At 45.5% G+C, this 21,043-nt stretch overlaps 1 protein-coding gene across 1 annotated transcript in view; it reads left to right on the top strand.

Annotated features, from left to right (window-relative positions):
- LOC144602176 (protein kinase C-binding protein NELL1-like) overlaps positions 1–21,043 on the top strand; it is a 452,218-nt gene that overhangs the window by 103,324 nt on the left and 327,851 nt on the right. The window contains exon 9 of the mRNA XM_078414912.1: positions 2,978–3,080. Coding sequence (XP_078271038.1) covers positions 2,978–3,080 — 103 coding nt within the window. The remainder of the gene's footprint in view (positions 1–2,977; positions 3,081–21,043) is intronic.

Below are 21,043 nucleotides of genomic sequence, written 5' to 3'. Positions count from 1 at the left end.
AGGGGGTATGGGGAGAAGGCAGGAACGGGGTACTGATTGAGAATGATCAGCCATGATCACTTTGAATGGTGGTGCTGGCTCGAAGGGCCGAATGGCCTACTCCTGCACCTATTGTCTATTGTCTACCCCATTGCGGACATTGGACTTTGTCTACGGTATTAATGAGTTTAGAAGAATGAGTGGGGACCCCCTTGATACACATGGAATCTATCTTCTGTTTAAACCAGCAAGGCTGTGGAGGCCAAGTCAGTGGATACAATATATTTAAGGCAGAGATAGATAGATTTTTGATTAGTACATGTGCCTCACGTTATTGGGAGAAGGTTTCAAGGTCAAGGTTTCAAGGTTAGTTCATTGTCATATGTACCAATTAAGGTACAGTGAAATTTGAGTCACCATACAGCCATACTAAGTGAACAGCAACAAGACACACAGCCACACACTGTAAAATTTAACGTAAACATCCACCACAGTGGATTCGACACTCCTCGCTGCGATGGAAGGCAGTGACAGTTAAATCTTTATATGGAACGAGCTGCTGGAGGAGGTAGTTGAGGCAAGTACTATCACAATGTTTAAGAAACATTTAGACAGGTACATGGATAGAAAGGGTGTAGAGGGATATGGACCAAACGCAGGTAGGTGGGACTAGTGTAGGTGGGGCATGCTGGTCAGAGTGGGCAAGTTGGGCTGAAGGGCCTGTTTTCACACTGTATCACTCTATGGCCATACAGATTAACTTAGCTTGTTAATTAACTTGGTGTATCAAATAATGTAAAATTGTCCCTAGTGTGTGCAGGATAGTGTTAATGTGTGGGAATCGCTGGTCGATGCGGACTCGGTGGGTTGAAGGGCCTGTTTCTATATCTCTAATCTAAACTAAACTAAACTAAACTAAACTAAACTAAACTAAACTAAACTAAACTAAACTAAACTATGACTGTGTAAGTCTTTAAGTATTTGCCCATCACTCTCTGTGAGTCACTCACCTCAGTCTGAAGAAGGGTCTCGACCCGAAACGTCACCCATTCCTTCTCTCCCGAGATGCTGCCTGACCTGCTGAGTTACTCCAGCATTTTGTGAATAAATACCTTCGATTTGTACCAGCATCTGCAGTTATTTTCTTATACTCTCTGTGATCTGCTGTTTCACCAACTATGATGCACCTTTTTGACTTGGTTTCATATCAGTCTCATGAAAAGCATTTGATCTAGTGCCAGGGAAAGCCTTTGATCTTTCTACATGTCTCTCGGTACCAAAAGGTACTTGTTTGAAGATTGCAGGTGGATTTGTGTACAATTGATAGTGTTTGACATGTACAAACCGTGCAGTGCCTGTCAAGACCCTGACTGAGATGTCACCACAGCACACCCAGTTTCCGTTTGATAGGCACACTAAATGCTGGAGTAACTCCGCGGGACAGGCAGCATCTCCGGAGAGAAGGAATGGGCGACATTTTGGATCGAGACCCCTCTTCAGTCTGAAGATAGGTCTCGACCTGAAACGTCACCCATCCCTTCTCTCCAGAGAAGCTGCCTGTCCCGCTGAGTTACTCCAGCATTTTGTGCCTATCTTCGGTTTAAACCAGCATCTGCAGTTCCTTCCTGCCAATTTCCATTTGGTTCAGTTTAAGATTCAATCCTTCGGCAATGGGCTTGAGCTTTTTGGCTAGCACATTGTGCTACGCAATTGCTTCAAAATTTTACCTTCAGTTTTTCATTTTACTGCTAAAATTTCTCCCTGCTCTTTTGCCCAAGTTGGTGGTAGAATGATACAACAGTTGGATCCTCAGCTTCTGAGATCAGGGGAGGTTTATGTTTATTATTGTCACGTGCAGCGAGGTAGAGTGAAAAGCTTTGCTGTACATGCTATCCAATAGATCATACAACACTATATATAAATACAATCGGGTCAAACTCGAGTACAATAGGTGGAGCAAAGGGGAAGATGTGGAGTGCAGAATATAGTTCTGAGCATTGTAGCGCATCGAAGATAGACACATAATGCTGGAGTAACTCAGCGGGACAGGCAGCGTCTCTGGAGAGAAGGAATGGGCGACATTTCAGGTCGAGACCCCTCTTCAGACAGGTGTCGACCTGAAACGTCACCCGTTCCTTCTCTCCAGAGATGCTGCCTGTCCCGCTGAGTTACTCCAGCATTTTGTGCCTATCTTCGATTTAGACCAGCATCTGCAGTTCGTTTCTAAGCACTTTGTGAACTTTGAGTGCAAAAATAAAGATTTTCACTGCACCCAGCTGGCTACAAGTGACAATAAAGCATCACCTTTATGGATTTTTTTCTTTTAAAACGGGGGCAAATTCAGACATTCTAATGAAGTAAGATAGACAATCAAGATGGGCACAAAGTGCTGGAGTAACTCAACAGGTCAGGCAGCATCTCTGGAGGAAAAGGATGGGTGACGTTTCGATGGGTGACTCGAGAGGAAAACGAGAAGCTGGTGCGACTTGGGTGGGGGAGGGAAAGAGAGAGAGGGGGAATGCTTTGGCTACCTGAAACTAGAGAAATCAATATTCATACCACTGGGCTGTAAGCTGCCCAAGCGAAATATGAGATGCCATTCCTCCAGTTTGCGTTTAGCCTCACTCTGACAATGGAAGAGACCGAGGACAAAATTCCACCCAAGTTGCTCCAACTTCTCGTTTTCCCCCAACAAAACAGTTTACAATGGCTTGTTCTCTTTATCATTGTTACTTTTTTTTGCATATCTTTCATTCATTGTTCTTAATCCCTCCACATCAACGCCTGTATCTCTCGTTTCCCTTATCCCTTACCAGTCTGAAGAAGGGTCTTGACCCGAAACGTCGCCCATTCCTTCTCTCCAGAGAAGCTGCCTGTCCCGCCGAGTTACTCCAGCTTTTTGTGTCTGTCCTCGCTTTAAAGCAGCATCTGCAGTTCCATCCTACACATTAGATAATTCTACCGTTTTCTCATGGGTATCTTGTTCTCTCCCATTCAGAACGGAGCCATTGAGTGCAGACGGGTTTCATGCCCTTCTCTAAACTGTCCTTCGGACTTTCGGCCAGTGTATCGACCAGGCAAGTGCTGCAAAGAGTGTCGACGTAAGTAGGAAAAACTCCGCTGGAGCATTTCACATGTATTTCATCGAAACGACTCTCCATCCCATTACAGTTTGTACTGCAATCTAATAATATACTGTAGATGCATAAAAAGTATTATTAGCATTGAGCGCCATCGCTCGTGTGAGTCCCTCAACTTCTGGAGATGGTTGGGCAGTTAGTGTTCTCCAGAGATACTGCCTGACCCGCTGAGTTACTCCAGCACTGTGTCTATCTCAGGTTTGGAGGGACATGGACCGAACACAAGTAGGTGGGGCTAGCATAGATGGGGCATTATGGTCAGCATAGGCAAGATGGGCCGAAGGACCTGTTGCTGTGCTGTGTGACTCCATGACTGGAGGTCTGGTGTCTGGGAGAGATATATTGACCTTTGTCAGCCATCAGCTAATGTGCCCCTGTTTGGTGAATCTGTGGAATTCATTGCCACAAAAGGCTGTGGAGGCCAAGTCAGTGGATATATTTAAGGCGGAGATAGATGGATTCTTGATTAGTACGGGTGTCAGGGGTTATGGGGAGAAGGCAGGAGAATGGGGTTGAGAGAGAAAGATAGATCAGCCATGACTGAACGGTGGAGTAGAGTTTATGGGCTGAATGGCCTAATTCTGCTCCTATCATGAATGGACTTATGAACATCGTCTCAGCAGCACTTGTAGCAATGTGATCACCTGCAGCTTCTAGTCATTGAAGCCGAGGTGTAATTGTGAGCAGCACTTGGAATATCAAATGATCTGAAGGTGCTCTAATCCATGGCACGAAGCTTGACACGCGAAACGTCCTTTTCACTTTCTGTTCCAGTTAAAGATTCACAGGGGTGGCATGGTGGCACAATGGCAGAGACCCGGTCTCGATTCCGACTCCGAGCGCCTGTCTGCGCGGAGATTGTGCGTTCTCCCCGTGACCCACGTGGGTTTCTCCCCGGGTGCTCCGGTTTCCTCCCACACTCTCCAAAGACGTACACGTTTGTTTGTAGGTTAATTGGCTTGGTGTGAGTGTAAATTGCCCCTAGTGTGTGCAGGGTAGTGTCAGTGTGCAGGGATCTCTGCGCGGCGCGGCGCGGCGCGGCGCGGTCTCGGTAGGCTGAAAGGCCTGTTTCCGCCCCTGTATCTCTGAGCTTAACTAAAATCTCAGTTGGACATTCGAAGGGGAGAGAGGAGTTCATTCCTTTCTTGGCTCTACCTGTTGGGTTCATTAGATTAGAAAAAGATTTAAATCATTGCATTCCGAGCGCAATCATTCTGAGCAAAGGAAATACTGTCACCCTGCACCATAAGTGGATTTAATCCATTTTAGTGCATCCACTACTGTGAAACAATTGCATTTTATTGTACCAACGTCAATCTCTTCACATTATATACTCGATTCCCTTCAAATGAGCTATAAAATACAGTGTGGTCGCGGCATTTGATAGACTGGCAACAGTAGATAAAACTGAATATTGAATGAGGTACGTGTGTGAAAGGATTCAACATCCCAGCAGTGTTATCTATAGACCTGGTTATTTCCACACAGGCAGACTCTTGCAATATCACGCTTAGATGCACAATTTCATTATTAAATGTAGTGCTTACATTAAAAACAACGTTGCGGCAGCTCTGTACTTAACGTGTTGAGTGTTTTTTTATGTCATGTGGGCATTTGTTCAAAAGCCCAGAAGTGATAGGAGCAGAATTAGACCATTCGGCCCATCTAGTCTACTCCGCCATTCAATCGTGCCTGATCTCTCTCTCCCTCTTAACCCCATTCTCCTGCCTTCTCCCCCATAACCCCTGACACCAGTACTAATCAAGAATCTATCTATCCCTGCCTTAAAAATACCCAATGACTTTCCTCCACAGCCTTCTGTGGCAAAGAATTCCACAGATTCACCACCCTCTGACTAAAGAAATTCCACTTCATCTCCTTCCTAAAAGAATAAGAAAATAACTGCAGATGTTGGTACAAATCGAAGGTATTTATTCACAGAATGCTGGAGTAACTCAGCAGGTCAGGCAGCATGTCAGGAGAGAAGGAATGGGCGACGTTTCGGGTCGAGACCCTTCTTCAGACTGATGTCAGGGGGGCGGGACAAAGGAAGGATATAGGTGGAGACAGGAAGATAGAGGGAGATCTGGGAAGGGGGAGGGGAAGAGAGGGACAGAGGAACTATCTAAAGTTGGAGAAGTCGATGTTCATACCACTGGGCTGCAAGCTGCCCAGGCGAAATATAAGGTGCTGTTCCTCCAATTTCCGGTGGGCCTCACTATGGCACTGGAGGAGGCCCATGACAGAAAGGTCAGACTGGGAATGGGAGGGGGAGTTGAAGTGCTCGGCCACCGGGAGATCAGATTGGCCAACGCGGACCGAGCGCAGTTGTTGAGCGAAGCGATCGCCGAGCCTGCGTTTGGTTTCACCGATGTAAATAAGTTGACATCTGGAGCAGCGGCTGCAATAGATGAGGTAGGAGGAGGTGCAGGTGAACCTCTGTCTCACCTGGAAAGACTAAAAGAACGTCCTTTAATCCTTCCTAAAAGAACGTCCTTTAATTCTGAGGCTGTGACCTCTGGTCCTAGACTCTTCCACCAGTGGAGACATCCTCTCCACATCCACTCTATCCAGGAAGATAGACACAGAATGCTGGAGTAACTCAGCGGGTCAGGCAGCATCTCTGGAGAGAAGATCTTTGGGTCGGATCCCTCCTTCAGACTCGCTGACATCTGCCTGGCCCGCTGAGTTACACCAGCGTTTTTGGTGTCTATCTTAAAAATGGTATTGGAAGTAACCTGGAGGGGAAAAAAAGACCAGTTTCGGAGCAGTGTGGTAGACAAGGGAATCAAAATATCTTTATTGTGAAGAAATGGTTGAGGAATCTTCTCAAAGAAATTCCTCCAATGTTGGTACTGTTTTTCGATGACTACCTGGTTTAGAGAGACAGCATGGAAATGGGCCTTTCAGGGCAACTGGTCCACACCAACCATCAATCATCCACTCGCACTAGTTCAATGTCATCCCACTTTCTCATCCACTCCCAACACACTGGCGGTAATTTACAGAGGACAATTAACCCGCATGTCTTTGGGATGTGGAAGAAAACCCGGAGCACCTGAAGGAAACTCGAGCGACAATAGACAATAGACACTAGACAATAGGTGCAGGGGTAGGCCATTCGGCCCTTCGAGCCAGCACCACCATTCAATGTGATCATGGCTGATCATTCTCAATCAGTACCCCGTTCCTGCCTTCTCCCCATACCCCCTGACTCCGCGATCCTTAAGAGCTCTATCTAGTTCTCTCTTGAATGCATTGAGAGACTTGGCCTCCACTGCCTTCTGAGGTTCACTGCCTTCACAGATTCACAACTCTCTGTGAAAAAGCTTTTCCTCATCTCCGTTCTAAATGGCCTACCCCTTATTCTTAAACTGTGGCGGTTTGCACAGGGAGAACGTGCAAACTCCACACAGACAGTGCCCTAGGTCAGGATCGGACCGGGTCTCTAGCGATGTGAGGCAGCAACTCTACCTCGTTATTCTTTGTCTTGGTTGAGATGTAAATCTCCAGATCAGCACATATTTCTCAAAAGCAATGTAAAAATTCAACTCCTTGCAAACACGAACCAAGATAAATCTGCTTTCATTTGTAATTCGGTGTTTTTTTGGGGGGGGGCTTCCCACTGTCACTCGTGCTACTGAAGAGGAGTACAAGGATTTTGGTTCTCGATATCAGTGTCTGAAGAAAGGTCTTGACCCAAGACGTCACCTATTCCTTTTCTCCACAGATGCTGCCTGGCCCGCTGAGTTATTCCAGCATTTTGTGTCTATCTGTAGGTTGTCATCCTCTTTGATATGGTGAAAAAGAGGGTTCCCGAAACTTCATTGAATAATATATTTTTGTATGGTATTTTTTCATTGTTCAAACGTTGACAGCACAGAAAACTGTGCGGCACGGTGGCGTGGCGGTAGAGCTGCGGCCTTACAGCGCCAGAGACCCCGGTTCGATCCTGACTACGGGTGCTGTCTGTACGGAGTTTGTACGTTCTCCCCGTGACCTGCGTGGGTTTTTTCCGGGTGTTCCGGTTTCCTCCCGCACTCCAAAGACGTACAGGTTTGCAGGTTAATTGGCTTCTGTAAAATTGTGCGTTGTCCCCCATGTGTGGGATAGTGCTAGTGTACGAGGTGATCGCTGGTCGGCGCGGACTCGGCTGGCCGAAGGTCCTGTTTCTGCGCTGTATCTCTAAAGTCTAAATGAATGCACAGAGAAGCTCGAAGGAAACTCAGTAACCCGAAACTAAAAAGAACTGTCATACTATTTGTGACGTTACTGTAATTAAGCATTCATGGAAGCACAAAAAGTGTGCCTAAATATATAGTCTTGATAAAATGTTATAGTCATGGGAGCAGAGTATTATACTGTGACTCCAGAAATTCATTCTGTTGACTTCAATGGAATGGGTATCTGAGGCAGAGTATTATCAGGTAACTGAAACATATTCAACACTACCGATGTAAATGAATTTCCAGGCAGTTTGGTCCGACAAGCAAGTTTTAGATTGGAAAAGCCAGTGAGCAATATAACATGTAATGGACTTTGACAAATTTATTTAAGCTTTTTAAAGCTGAGGTGAGTAATCTAAATGAAGAATCGCAGTCGAAGTTGAAAGACTCATGCAATGCCTTTTACTGAAGGTGGGCAAGTTTTATTCCATATGAGGAGTTTCCATAGTTCTGGCAGCACAAGGAACGGTGTTCAATACAATATTTGATCAATTGCAAACATTTGATTGCGGCACGGTGGCGCAGCGGTAGAGTTGCTGCCTCACTACGCCAGAGACCCGAGTTCGATCCCGACTACGGGTGCTGTCTGTACGGAGTTTGTACGTTACAATAGACAATAGACAATAGATAATAGGTGCATTTTGTGCCTATCTTCGGTCTAAACCAGCATCTGCAGTTCCTTCCCACACTGCTTAGCTTATATCGATAGCTTATCGTGTGCATCTTTAAAAACCATGCAAACCAATTTATATGTAAATTTATATGTAATAAAAATTGACACTGCTTCTCAGGCATGCGTGTTTATAAATGACTAAATATAAGATAATGCAGCTTTAAAACAGATTTTGTGTTATTAACCAGATTAAATGGCGGATTATAAAGCGCACAGCAGCCTGTGAATGGGATTCTGCCGTTTAATTATCATGCACTAATGTGAACAGGTACCGAGGAGTTTGGATTCCTGTAACGTGTTCTCATGTGTAATGATCCTGATCTGATAAGGGGACTAGAGGTAAAAGAGCTATTAGGAGGCAGTGATCACAACATGATAAGTTTTACTCTGCAAATGGAAAGGCAGAAGGGAAAATCGGAAGTGTCAGTATTACAGTATAGCAAAGGGGATTACAGAGGCATGAGGCGGGAGCTGGCCAAAATTGACTGGAAGGAGGCCCTAGCAGGGAAGACGGTAGAACAGCAATGGCAGGTATTCCTGGGAATAATGCAGAGGTTGCAGGATCAATTTATTCCAAAGAGGTGGAAAGACTCTAAGGGGAGTAAGAGACACCTGTGGCTGACGAGGGAAGTCAGGGACAGCATAAAAATTAAGGAGAGGAAGTATAACATAGCAAAGAAGAGTGGGAAGACAGAGGATTGGGACTCTTTTAAAGAGCAACAAAAGTTAACTAAAAAGGCAATACGGGGAGAAAAGATGAGGTACGAGGGTAAACTAGCCAATAATATAAAGGAGGATAGCAAAAGTTTTTTTAGGTACGTGAAGAGGAAAAAAATAGTCAAGGCAAATGTGGGTCCCTTGAAGACAGAAACAGGGGAATTTATTATGGGGAACAAAGAAATGGCAGATGAGTTAAACCGTTACTTTGGATCTGTCTTCACTGAGGAAGATACACACAATCTCCCAAATGTTCTAGGGGCCGGAGAACCTAGGGTGATGGAGGAACTGAAGGAAATCCACATTAGGCAGGAAATGGTTTTGGGTAGACTGATGGGACTGAAGGCTGATAAATCCCCAGGGCCTGATGGTCTGCATCCCAGGGTTCTTAAGGAGGTGGCTCTAGAAATAGTGGAAGCATTGGAGATCATTTTTCAATGTTCTATAGATTCAGGATCAGTTCCTGTGGATTGGAGGATAGCAAATGTTATCCCACTTTTTAAGAAAGGAGGGAGAGAGAAAACGGGTAATTATAGACCAGTTAGTCTGAAATCAGTGGTGGGGAAGATGCTGGAGTCAATTATAAAAGACGAAATTGCTGAGCTTTTGGATAGCAGTAACGGGATCATTCCGAGTCAGCATGGATTTACGAAGGGGAAATCATGCTTGACAAATCTACTGGAATTTTTTGAGGATGTAACTAGGAAAATTGACAGGGGAGAGTCAGTGGATGTGGTGTACCTCGACTTTCAGAAAGCCTTCGACAAGGTCCCACATAGGAGATTAGTGGGAAAAATTAGGGCACATGGTATTGGGGTAGGGTACTGACATGGATAGAAAATTGGTTGACAGACAGAAAGCAGAGTGGGGATAAATGGGGCCCTTTCGGAATGGCAGGCAGTGACCAGTGGGGTACCGCAAGGTTCGGTGCTGGGACCCCAGCTATTTACAATATACATTAATGACTTAGACGAAGGGATTAAAAGTACCATTAGCAAATTTGCAGATGATACTAAGCTGGGGGGTAGTGTGAATTGTGAGGAAGATGCAATAAGGCTGCAGGGTGACTTGGACAGGTTGTGTGAGTGGGCGGATACATGGCAGATGCAGTTTAATGTAGATAAGTGTGAGGTTATTCACTTTGGAAGTAAGAATAGAAAGGCAGATTATTATCTGAATGGTGTCAAGTTAGGAGGAGGGGGAGTTCAACGAGATCTGGGTGTCCTAGTGCATCAGTCAATGAAAGGAAGCATGCAGGTACAGCAGGCAGTGAAGAAAGCCAATGGACTGTTGGCCTTCGTAACAAGAGGAGTTGAGTATAGGAGCAAAGAGGTCCTTCTACAGTTGTACCGGGCCCTGGTGAGACCGCACCTGGAGTACTGTGTGCAGTTTTGGTCTCCAAATTTGAGGAAGGATATTCTTGCTATGGAGGGCGTGCAGCGTAGGTTCACTAGGTTAATTCCCGGAATGGCGGGACTGTCGTATGTTGAAAGGCTGGAGCGATTGAGCTTGTATACACTGGAATTTAGAAGGATGAGGGGGGATCTTATTGAAACATATAAGATAATTAGGGGATTGGACACATTAGAGGCAGGAAACATGTTCCCAATGTTGGGGGAGTCCAGAACAAGGGGCCACAGTTTAAGAATAAGGGGTAGGCCATTTAGAACGGAGATGAGGAAGAACTTTTTCAGTCAGAGAGTGGTGAAGGTGTGGAATTCTCTGCCTCAGAAGGCAGTGGAGGCCAGTTCGTTGGATGCTTTCAAGAGAGAGCTGGATAGAGCTCTTAAGGATAGCGGAGTGAGGGGGTATGGGGAGAAGGCAGGAACGGGGTACTGATTGAGAGTGATCAGCCATGATCGCATTGAATGGCGGTGCTGGCTCGAAGGGCTGAATGGCCTACTCCTGCACCTATTGTCTATTGTCTATTGTCTATTGTCTATTAAGGTAGCGCAAGATAAGCAGCAGGAATAATTTGTGATTCTTCACGTTGGCCTTTGATGGCAGACGGAGAAATGTAGCAGGTCAAAACAGGCAGGCAAGTGATCATGGGACTTGCAGCTAGAAAGATACACAAGTTCATCAGCGATAGGAGCGGAATGAGTCCGTTCGGCCCATCAAGTCCACACCGGCATTCAATCATGGCTGATCTTTCTCTCCCTCCCAGACTTATCGATATTATCCAAAAATGAATATAGTTACAAGGGAGCAACATGCATTCATAACTGGGCACCTAGTGAGATTGTTGGACTTTAGGAAAAACATTTGGAGCCAACAGGGAACAAAGATGGAGATTCACATCTGATTTCAGAGTAAGATAAATTAAATTGAAATGTTTCATGATTTGGATCTGTTTATCCTTGGAAGTCAGTTCGTAAGTTCATACGTTCTAGGAGTGGAATTAAGCCATTCGGCCCGTCAAGTCTACTCCGCCATTCAATCATGGCTGATCTAAGGCAGCGGAGGCCAATTCTCTGAATGCATTCAAGAGAGAGCTGGATAGAGCTCTTAAGGATAGCGGAGTCAGGGAGTATGGGGAGAAGGCAGGAACGGGGTACTGATTGAGAATGATCAGCCATGATCACATTGAATGGCGGTGCTGGCTCGAAGGGCCGAATGGCCTCCTCCTGCACCTATTGTCTATTGTCTATCTATCTTTCCCTCTCAACCCCATTCTCCCACCTTCGCCCCACAGTCTCTGACGCCCGTACTAATCAAGAATCTGTCTATCTCCGCCTTAAAAACACCCACTGACTTGGCCCCCACACTGCAGTCTGTGGCAATGAATCCCACAGGTTCACCACCCTCTGACTAAAGTTTGTCACGAGGCATTGTGCCCTTCTCCGCTGTGTAGACTGTTAAAAATTATACTTTTCTTCCTCAAGGACAACAAAGGAAAATATATATATACGACTAAGATTCCGCAGTAACGAAAGATCCTTTGAGACTCTCCTCTGAAGCATAAGCCTTCCGGTTGGGCGGAGGTTTCGTTAACAAATGTTGTGCTGCCACTGGTGGAAGACGCATTTTTTTTTCCGGACATTTCTCTTTCGACCCGAAACTTGAAGGAAAAGGAGAGGAAACCTCTTTGGACTCCAATCTATGTCTTTTCTAATATCCATTGTACTTTGGTGTGACTGTTTGCTTCTGTAAATAGTTTTGTGCTAATAAATTCATTTGAAAGCTTAAAGACTACATATGTTGGGTCGTGATTGTAATGGAGGGAGAGAGAGACAGAGAGAGAGAGAGGATGTGGGATACACAATAGCGCGGACACCTTAGGCCCTCCTTACTCACCTTCGTCCCTTTGGTACTAATGGCGGCGCTGCCATAGCAGCTGCGGCTTACCTGCGGTCCATTTGTCTTTGTGTTTTTGTTGTTTTTTTGTCTTAATTGTAGTTGTGATGTGGTGTTTTTGTGTTTGTGTACTATGTGTGTATGTGGGGGGGAGGGGGGGAACTGTAAACTTGTAAATATGTGTCCCTTCCGAACGGAGACCCGACCTTTGTTTTCTGGGTCGGGTCTCCGTCCCTGCTGCGGCCTACCATCGGCCCAACTCCTGGAGCTGTCGGCCTCCAGGGCTCCGGTTTGCAGAGCCCGCGGATCGGACTTATCATCGGCAGAGTCAGCCGTCTTCGGAGGCTGTGGGAGCGGCTGCGACTCGCCTTAGGCTCGGCCCGCTGCGGACCGTCCGGCGCGGCCTGCAACCACAACAACCTGACCGCGGGAGAGGACAGCAGGAGAAGGGAAAAGACATTGTGGCCTTCCATCACAGTGAGGAGAGGACTGGAGGAGACTCACTGTGATGGATGTTTTCTTGATGGATGTTTCTTTTGTGTGTTTTGGGGGTTGTGTAATTTTAATGCCTATTTTGATGCTTTTGTTGTTGGACTGTGGGTGACTGAATTTCGTCCAATTTGGATGACAATAAAGCTATCTTGAATCTTGAATCTTGAAGAAGTTTCATTTAAATCGGTGTTACATTTTTAAAGCTATTCACATTTCAAAGTTTAAATCTATCTAGGGAGGGAGGGGGGAGGAAGGGGGATGAAGGGAGGGGGGGGGGAGGGAGGATAGGGGGGTTGAGGAGGAAGGGGAGGAGGGGGAGGGGAAGGAGAGGAGGGGGAGGGGAGTGGCCTGGGGGGGGGGGAGGAGAGGGCGCTGCGCCAATGCAGGAGAGGTTTGGGCCCAACGGGTCCACTTGGTCCAGTCCCTTCTAAAATCCGATAAAAACCCTGATTCAAAACACTTGACAATCTTCTGCCTTTCTGGTTGAAACCTTGCTGCCCACATTCTACTGTCAAGAGTCTTGAGTTTTGAAATATTTGGAAAATGAACACCAAACTTAGTGGGACAATTTCAGTTGCACGTTTTTTAAATTTTATTAGACAATAAACAATAGACAATAGTTGCAGGAGTAGGCCATTCGGGAACATGTTTCCTGCCTCCAGCTTGTCCAATCCTTTAATAATCTTATATGTTTCAATAAGATCCCCTCTCATCCTTCTAAATTCCAGAGTATACAAGCCCAGTCGCTCCAGTCTTATATTTATTATATTATTATATTTATTTAACATCATTCATGGTCCCTTGCAGGACTCCTGAGATCTCTTTTACACTGGGTAAAGTACTTTTGAAGTGCTCGCCAAATTGCTTAAACTGCTTATTCTTAAAATGATCTCCTGAGTAGATCTCAGGAGTCCTGCAAGGGACCATGAATGATGTTATGTTGTCGTATGTTGAAAGACTGGAGCGACTGCGATAGCGAGGGGATTTGAGTATAGGAGCAGGGAGGTTCTGCTGCAGTTGTACAGGGCATTGGTGAGACCACACCTGGGGTATTGCGTACAGTTTTGGTCTCCTAATCTGAGGAAAGACATTCTTGCCATAGAGGGAGTACAGAGAAGGTTCACCAGATTGATTCTTGGGATGGCAGGACTTTCATATGAAGAAAGACTGGATAGACTCGGCTTTTACTCGCTGGAATTTAGAAGATTGAGGGGGGATCTTATAGAAACTTACAAAATTCTTAAGGGGTTGGACAGGCTAGATGCAGGAAGATTGTTCCCGATGCTGGGGAAGTCCAGAACAAGGGGTCACAGTTTAAGGATAAGGGGGAAGTCTTTTAGGACCGAGATGAGAACGTTTTTTTTCACACAGAGAGTGGTGAATCTGTGGAATTCTCTGCCACAGAAGGTAGTTGAGGCCAGTTCATTGGCTATATTTAAGAGGGAGTTAGATGTGGCCCTTGTGGCTAAAGGGATCAGGGGGTATGGAGAGAAGGCAGGTACGGGATACTGAGTTGGATGATCAGCCATGATCATATTGAATGGCGGTGCAGGCTCGAAGGGCCAAATGGCCTACTCCTGCACCTATTTTCTATGTTTCTATGTTTCTATGACCAGGCTTGTATACACTGGAATTTAGAAGGATGAAAGGGGATCTTATCGAAACATATAAGATTTTTAAGGGGTTGGACACGTTAGAGGCAGGAAACATGTTCCCAATGTTGGGGGAGTCCAGAACCAGGGGCCACAGTTTAAGAATAAGGGGTAAGCCATTTAGAACGGAGGTGAGGAAAAACTTTTTCAGTCAGAAAGTTGTAAATCTGTGGAATTCACTGCTTCAGAAGGTAGTAGAGGCCAATTCTCTAAATGCATTCAAGAGAGAGCTAGATAGAGCTCTTAAGGATAGCGGAGCCAGGGGGTATGGGGAGAAGGCAGGAACGGGGTACTGATTGAGAATGATCAGACATGATCACATTGAATGGCGGTGCAGGCTCGAAGTGCCGAATGGCCTCCTCCTGCACCTATTGTCTATTGTCTATTGCTGGGTACTGCCGTGTGGTAGCAGTGAGCTTTTTTTATTTGTGTCACCACACAACTGTTTGCCAATAGCGAGCAAATTTTAGTGCCACGTCGTTGCCTCTGCAAGATCCTTTACAGTGCGTGTGTCATGCAACATGTCACAGCTCAGGAGATGTTCCATAGTCTGGAGGCCCCGTCCGCACTTGCAGTCTGCCGCATCTTCAGTGTATCCCCACTTCAGCATGTTCGATTTCCTGTCCGTAGGCTGTTGAGACGGCACCAACCTGGTTATCCACGGTTGGTCGGAACCTGGTGGGAGTTTCTCAGATAGCAGTGAGCAATAGCGGTGAGCTAGTTTTGCCGGGAACGTGCAGGAAGGAACTGCAAGTAGATACAAAATGCTGGAGTAACTCAGCGGCATCTCTGGAGAGAAGGAATGGGTGACGTTTCGGGTCGAGACCCTTCTTCAGACATCAGGTGCTGGTTTTCACCGAAGATAGACACAAAATACTGGAGTAACTCAGCGGGCCAGGCAGCACCCTCTGGATCGAAGGAATGGCTGACATTTCGGGTCGAGACCCCTCTTCGGACTGAAGGGAGTGGGAGACATGGAAGGGTGGGGTGTGAAAACGAGACACCAAAGGGGCGAAGTTCAAGGAAAATGTAGAATAGATCATTGTTAACTAGGGGAAGGTATTCACAAAAAGCTGGAGCAACTCAGCGGGTCAGGCAGCATCTCAGGAGAGAAGGAATGGGTGATGTTTCGGGTCGAGACCCTTCTTCAGACTCGGGAAGGTTAACTAGGGGAAGGTGACAACGAAGTGTCCGAAGATAAAATTAAATCAGGAGGACAGTCAGACTGGTTGGAGAATCTATTGGGCACATTGGCTGAGGCATAATTGTTAGCCTTGATACTGGGTTAACTGCAGTTCCCCCTCTTCAAGGTAACATGTGCAAGTATCTAGTCAGGGTCCTGATCACTTGATCTTCCGACACAAGGAGCGATAGATAGTCAATAAACAATAGGTGCAGGAGGAGGCCATTCAGCCCTTCGAGCTAGCACCGCCATTCAATGTGATCATGGCTGATCATTCTCAATCAGTACCCCGTTCCTGCCTTCTCCCCATACCCCCCTGACTCTGCTATCCTTAAGAGCTCTATCTAGCTCTCTCTTGAATGCATTCAGAGAATTGGCCTCCACTGCCTTCTGAGGCAGTGAATTCCACAGATTCACAACTCTCTGACTGAAAAAGGTTTTCCTCATCTCAGTTCTAAATGGCCTACCCCTTATTCTTAAAATTATCTTATATCCCACTCTTGAGAGTGAAGGAAGGAAGTGCAGGTGCAGTTTCACACCAACGATAGACACAAGATGCCGGAGTAACTCAGCTGGTCAGCATCTCTGGAGGGAAGGAATGGGTCTGTATTTCTATCCAGTCATCAAAAAAACCCCAGAAGTCTCATCTTGATTAGAAAAATCCGAATCAAAAGTGAACAGATACACACACACACAATTATTCATTAAAATTATTCATTATTTGTCTTTGTGCAGTTCAAAGAGCATTTGAAATTATAAAAAAAGTTTGTAAGACAAAAAGCCAAAACTCTTTTGAAAAAAACCCCGTTTGAAACGGGTTTTCTTGTGAAACAGTGGTACTAATTAACGGGTTGATTAGAATTTTTTTCTTTCTCTTTTACAAGTTTGAAGCTGACCTGGTACTTTTTAAAATTGGCACTGATTTGAATAAAATATTGCTACATTTGCTGAGGTGGCATATTTGGAATTATGCTTTGAGCCACAATCATGCAGTCTGAAATAATTGGAGCATTGATTAAAGTTGATTGAAGTTTCTTCTCAACGTAACCAATAAACTTGCAGTAAATTTGGTGCGGCGCGGTGGCGCAGCGGTAGAGTTGCTGCCTCACAGCGCCAGAGACCCGGGTTTGATCCCAACTACGGGTGCTGCCTGTGCGGAGTTTGTACATCCTCACCGTGACCGCGTGGGTTTTCTCCGGGAGCTCCGGTCTCCTACCACATTCCAAAGACGTCCAGGTTTGTAGGTTAATTGGCTTGGTATAATTCTAAATTGCCCCTGGTGTGCAGGGATAACGTTAGTGTGCGGGGATCGCAGGTCGGTGCGGACTCGGTGGGCCGCAGGGCATGTTTAGTCTAGTTTAGCGATCACAGCGCAGAAACAGGCCCTTCGGCCCGCCGAGCCTGCGCCGACCAGCGATCCCCGCGCCCTAACACTATCCAAAACACTCCAGGGGGAAATTTTACAGAAGCCAACTACTGTTTCTGCACTGTGTCTCTACACTAAACCAAACTGAAAAAGATATTGCCTCCTGGTTTTTGAGATTGAGACCAGCTGCTTAACAAAGTTGTGATACTTTCTCAAAAATCGATAAATAAATGATTTTATTGTACACAAAGGCGATATTAATGTTCTGTGAACTTTGGTTAAGGATTTCTATGGTTAAGCTTTATATATTCTGGTTTGTTGCTGCAAGTAAGAATTTAATTGTTCTTCCTGGGACAAAACACTCTTGACTTGACTCTTGACTTTAGAGTGCTCAAACTCTGCTTTTATTGACCACTCTGGTGCCATTGGCAACTCTGGAAGATTCCTCTCCCCCGCCCCTTTGTGACGTTTCTATTTATTATAAGCGGTAATAACTTAACTTTAATAAACTTAAGTAATCACAACAATTTATCTTTCTACTCTACCGAGCTCTTGATTTTCATAATATAGTAAATTAGCCGTGGAAGTAACAGGATTTTAAAAGGAAATTTCCAAATCTTGCAGTGTGTCAAGAAAGGAGAGATTAAGCACATTTCCGACCTTACCTTGGGGTAACCTAGAAGAGCCATAGAGTGATACAGTGTGGAAACAGGCCCTTCGACCCAACGCACCCACACGGACCAACATGTCCCAGCTACACTAGTCCCACCAGCTTGCGTTTGGTCCATATCCCTCCAAACCTGTCCTATCCTAACCCACCTAAATCTTCTAACCCACTTCTAACCTGTCCTATCCTAACCCTCCTAAATCTTCTAACCCACCTCTAAATCTTCTAACCCACCTCTCTAACTCCAGGTCCCTCAGGTCGGCCGACTTGGGGCTACTCACTATCCCGCGGTCTAGGCTTAAGCTCAGGGGTGACCGCGCTTTTGCAGTTGCAGCTCCTAGACTGTGGAACAGCATCCCTCTCCCCATCAGAACTGCCCCCTCCATCGACTCCTTTAAGTCCAGGCTCAAAACCTATTTCTACTCCCTAGCGTTTGAGGCTCATTGAGGAGGCGCTGTGAACTGTTTTGTATGTGCTGTTATGTTTGCGTGCTACTGTATGTTTCATTTTTTTCCTTAGTATATAATCAGATGTACAGCACTTTGGTCAACGTGGGTTGTTTTTAAATGTGCTATACAAATAAAATTGACTTGACTTGACTTGACTTGATTATCCATGTACCTGTCTAATTGTTTCTTAAACGTTGGGATAGTCCCTGCCTCCACTCCCTTCTCTGGCAGTTTGTTCCATACACCCACCACCCTTTGTGTGAAAAAAATTAATCTCCCAGATTCCTATTAAATCTTTTCCCCTTCACCTTAAACCTATGTCCACTGGTCCTCGATACTTCTGCTACTCTGGGCAAGAGACTCTGTGCGTCTATCCGATCTATTCCTCTCATGATTTTATACACCTCTTTCAGATCACCCCTCATCCTGCGCTCCAAGGAATAGAGTTTCAGCCTAGTCAACCTCTCCAGAAAGCACAGACCCTCGAGTCCTGGCAACAATAGACAATAGACAATAGGTGCAGGAGGAGGCCATTCGGCCCTTCGAGCCAGCACCGCCATTCATTGTGATCATGGCCGATCATCCACAATCAGTAACCTGTGCCTGCCTTCTCCCCATTCAAGATTCAAGATTCAAGATAGCTTTATTTGTCATCTAATATTGGACGAAATTCAGTCACCCACAGTCCAACAATAAAAGCATTAAATAGGCATTAAAATTACACAACCCCAAAACCCCCCAAAACACAGTCCAACAATAAAAGCATTAATTAGGCATTAAAATTACACAACCCCAAAAACACACAAAAAAAGAAACATCCATCAAAGAAAAGAAACATCCATCAAAGTAAAGAAACATCCATCAAAGAAAAGAAACATCCATCAAAGGAAAGAAACATCCATCAAACATCCATCGACATCTACACATTGCTAATGCAAAAGTACCATCTTTCTGCCAGTTGTTACCAATCTTAACCCTGATTTAATCCCAGGCAATTGGCTTTGTTACCAGATGTAATCATCGTGGCTGAAATATTAATGTCTGTAATATCGCTGGCAGAACAATGCAGCCATGAATCTTCAACTGTCCTCCATCAAAAGGAAACAACACATTTATCAATGGCTCTTTCAGTTTTATCGCTCGCTGTGAGTTATCAAATTAATTAAGATATCTTCTAATGGACGAACCCCTGGGTAAACGTCACCTTTCCGTCTCTCCAGAGATACTGCCTGTCCCGATGAGTTACTCCAGCTTTTTGTGTCTATCTTCTAATGGAATTGGATTAGCACCAAACCCACATTTATCATGTATCACATTTATTCTGATTTCTCAGTCTCCGTCTCCCTGTTTTCCGCTATTCCTGCTGTGCACTTTATTGAAGAAGCATTTGTATCATGGGACTTCATTTAATGTAGTTGGTTTTCTGATTGTTGTAATATCATTCATTTTCTTTCAAACTTGGATCCACTTTATTCATTGGGGATGTGCATAAATGGCATAGAGATTGATGAGTCAGGAGATTGATTTTGTTTTCGGTGTATAATATGCTTGCCTGTGGCACGGTGGCGCAGCGGTAGAGTTGCTGCCTCACGGCGTCAGAGACCCGTGTTCGATCCTGACCACGGGCGCTGTCTGTACGGAGTTTGTACGTTCTCCCTGTGATCGCGTGGGTTTTCTCCGGGTGCACCGGTTTCCTCCCGCACTCCAAAGACGTGCAGGTTTGCACGCTAATTAGCGTCACTAAAGATGGTAAATTGTCCCTGGTGTGTAAGATAGTGCTCGTGTATGGGGATCGCCGGGCAGTATTGACTCTGTGGGCCGAAGGGCTGTTTCCGTGCTGTATCTCGAAACTCAAGAGGAGCCCCGGCGCCACTTGGAGGAAGACCACCTCATATTTCGCTTGGGCAGCTTACAACCCAGTGGTTTGAATGTTGACTTCTCTAACTTCAAGTAACCCTTGCTTTCCCTCTCTCTCCATCCACCTCCCCCATCCTAGTTCTCCGATCGGACTGACTGTCCCCGATCACATTTTATCTCTGTTTGCTTCGTTGCCACCTTCTCCCTGCTAACAATGATCTATTCTACGTCTTCTTTCACCCTCATCTCTTTTGATGGCTCGTTTTTACCCCCTAGCCCTTCCACACCTCTGTGTCTCCCTCTCCCCTGACTCTCAGCCTGATGAAGGGCCTCGACCCGAAACATCACCCCTTCCTTCTCTCCAGAGCTGCTGCCTGTCCCGCTGAGTTGCTCCAGCATTTTGTGCCTATCTTCGGTGTAAACCAGCATCTGCAGTTCCTTCCTGCTAAGGGAAATCCATTTTGATACATCACTGGATCGTATGTATTTGCTCCTTCTACGTTTTGCGCACTACATACTCATCCTTCACGACAGAGAGGGGACGTTTTGCCTGTCCATTTTGTGGAACAGTAGCAGTGTGGTCCTGATATCATCCACAATTTTATTACCAAACACTAAACAACTGGGCGACAATTATATCACTGGCATGAGCTACCTGCAAAGATTGCACCACATCATAATGGCATCTTTTCCCCTTGCACAATGTTCATTTTCGCCTCATTACAGTCTTTAATGTACTGAAACATCCGGAGTCATTTCAAAGCAGCATTAACCTACAAAACACGTCACATTAGAAGAGATGAACAGGAAAACTTTGCTGAAGAGGTAATTTTGAAGGAGTGTCTTGATGGGGGGGTGGCTGAGGGTGGAAAATTGTGGTCATTTAATGTTGCAATATGGTGTTTGTAAAATTAATTTTGTAGGTCGTCGGGGGTTTTGCCTGCATTTGGTCAAAATTGGAGCAGACAGTGTTTGCTTTATCATTTCACCTACTCAATAGAGGCAAAGACAGATTTAATAAATGCTCCCAAAATAAGCATTATTATTTTGTTTTCTTACATCCCCATGCGCAGCATAACTCTTCACGTTCAGGCTGAAGGTGGATATTATTTTTGGATTACATCTCTCCCGCACACATCCTTATTAGTTTACCTCGATCGTTCGCTGGTGCTTTGTCAAGTGTGCACTGCACAGTAAGATTATTTTTGCGTAGCTCACATATGCACGAGTCGCCTTATGTTGGCGGCATTTACTAAATGCCCAAAGTCCGGACCGCAGGCTCACAAATTCACAAGTTATAAGAGTAGAATTAAGCCATTCGGCCCATCCTGGGTGATCTCTGCAT

The sequence above is a fragment of the Rhinoraja longicauda genome, chromosome 18 (genome assembly GCF_053455715.1).
Source record: "Rhinoraja longicauda isolate Sanriku21f chromosome 18, sRhiLon1.1, whole genome shotgun sequence".
Lineage (NCBI taxonomy): Eukaryota > Metazoa > Chordata > Chondrichthyes > Rajiformes > Arhynchobatidae > Rhinoraja > Rhinoraja longicauda.
Note: the sequence above shows the minus strand (reverse complement) of the source record. Positions and strands in the feature narration are given on the sequence as shown.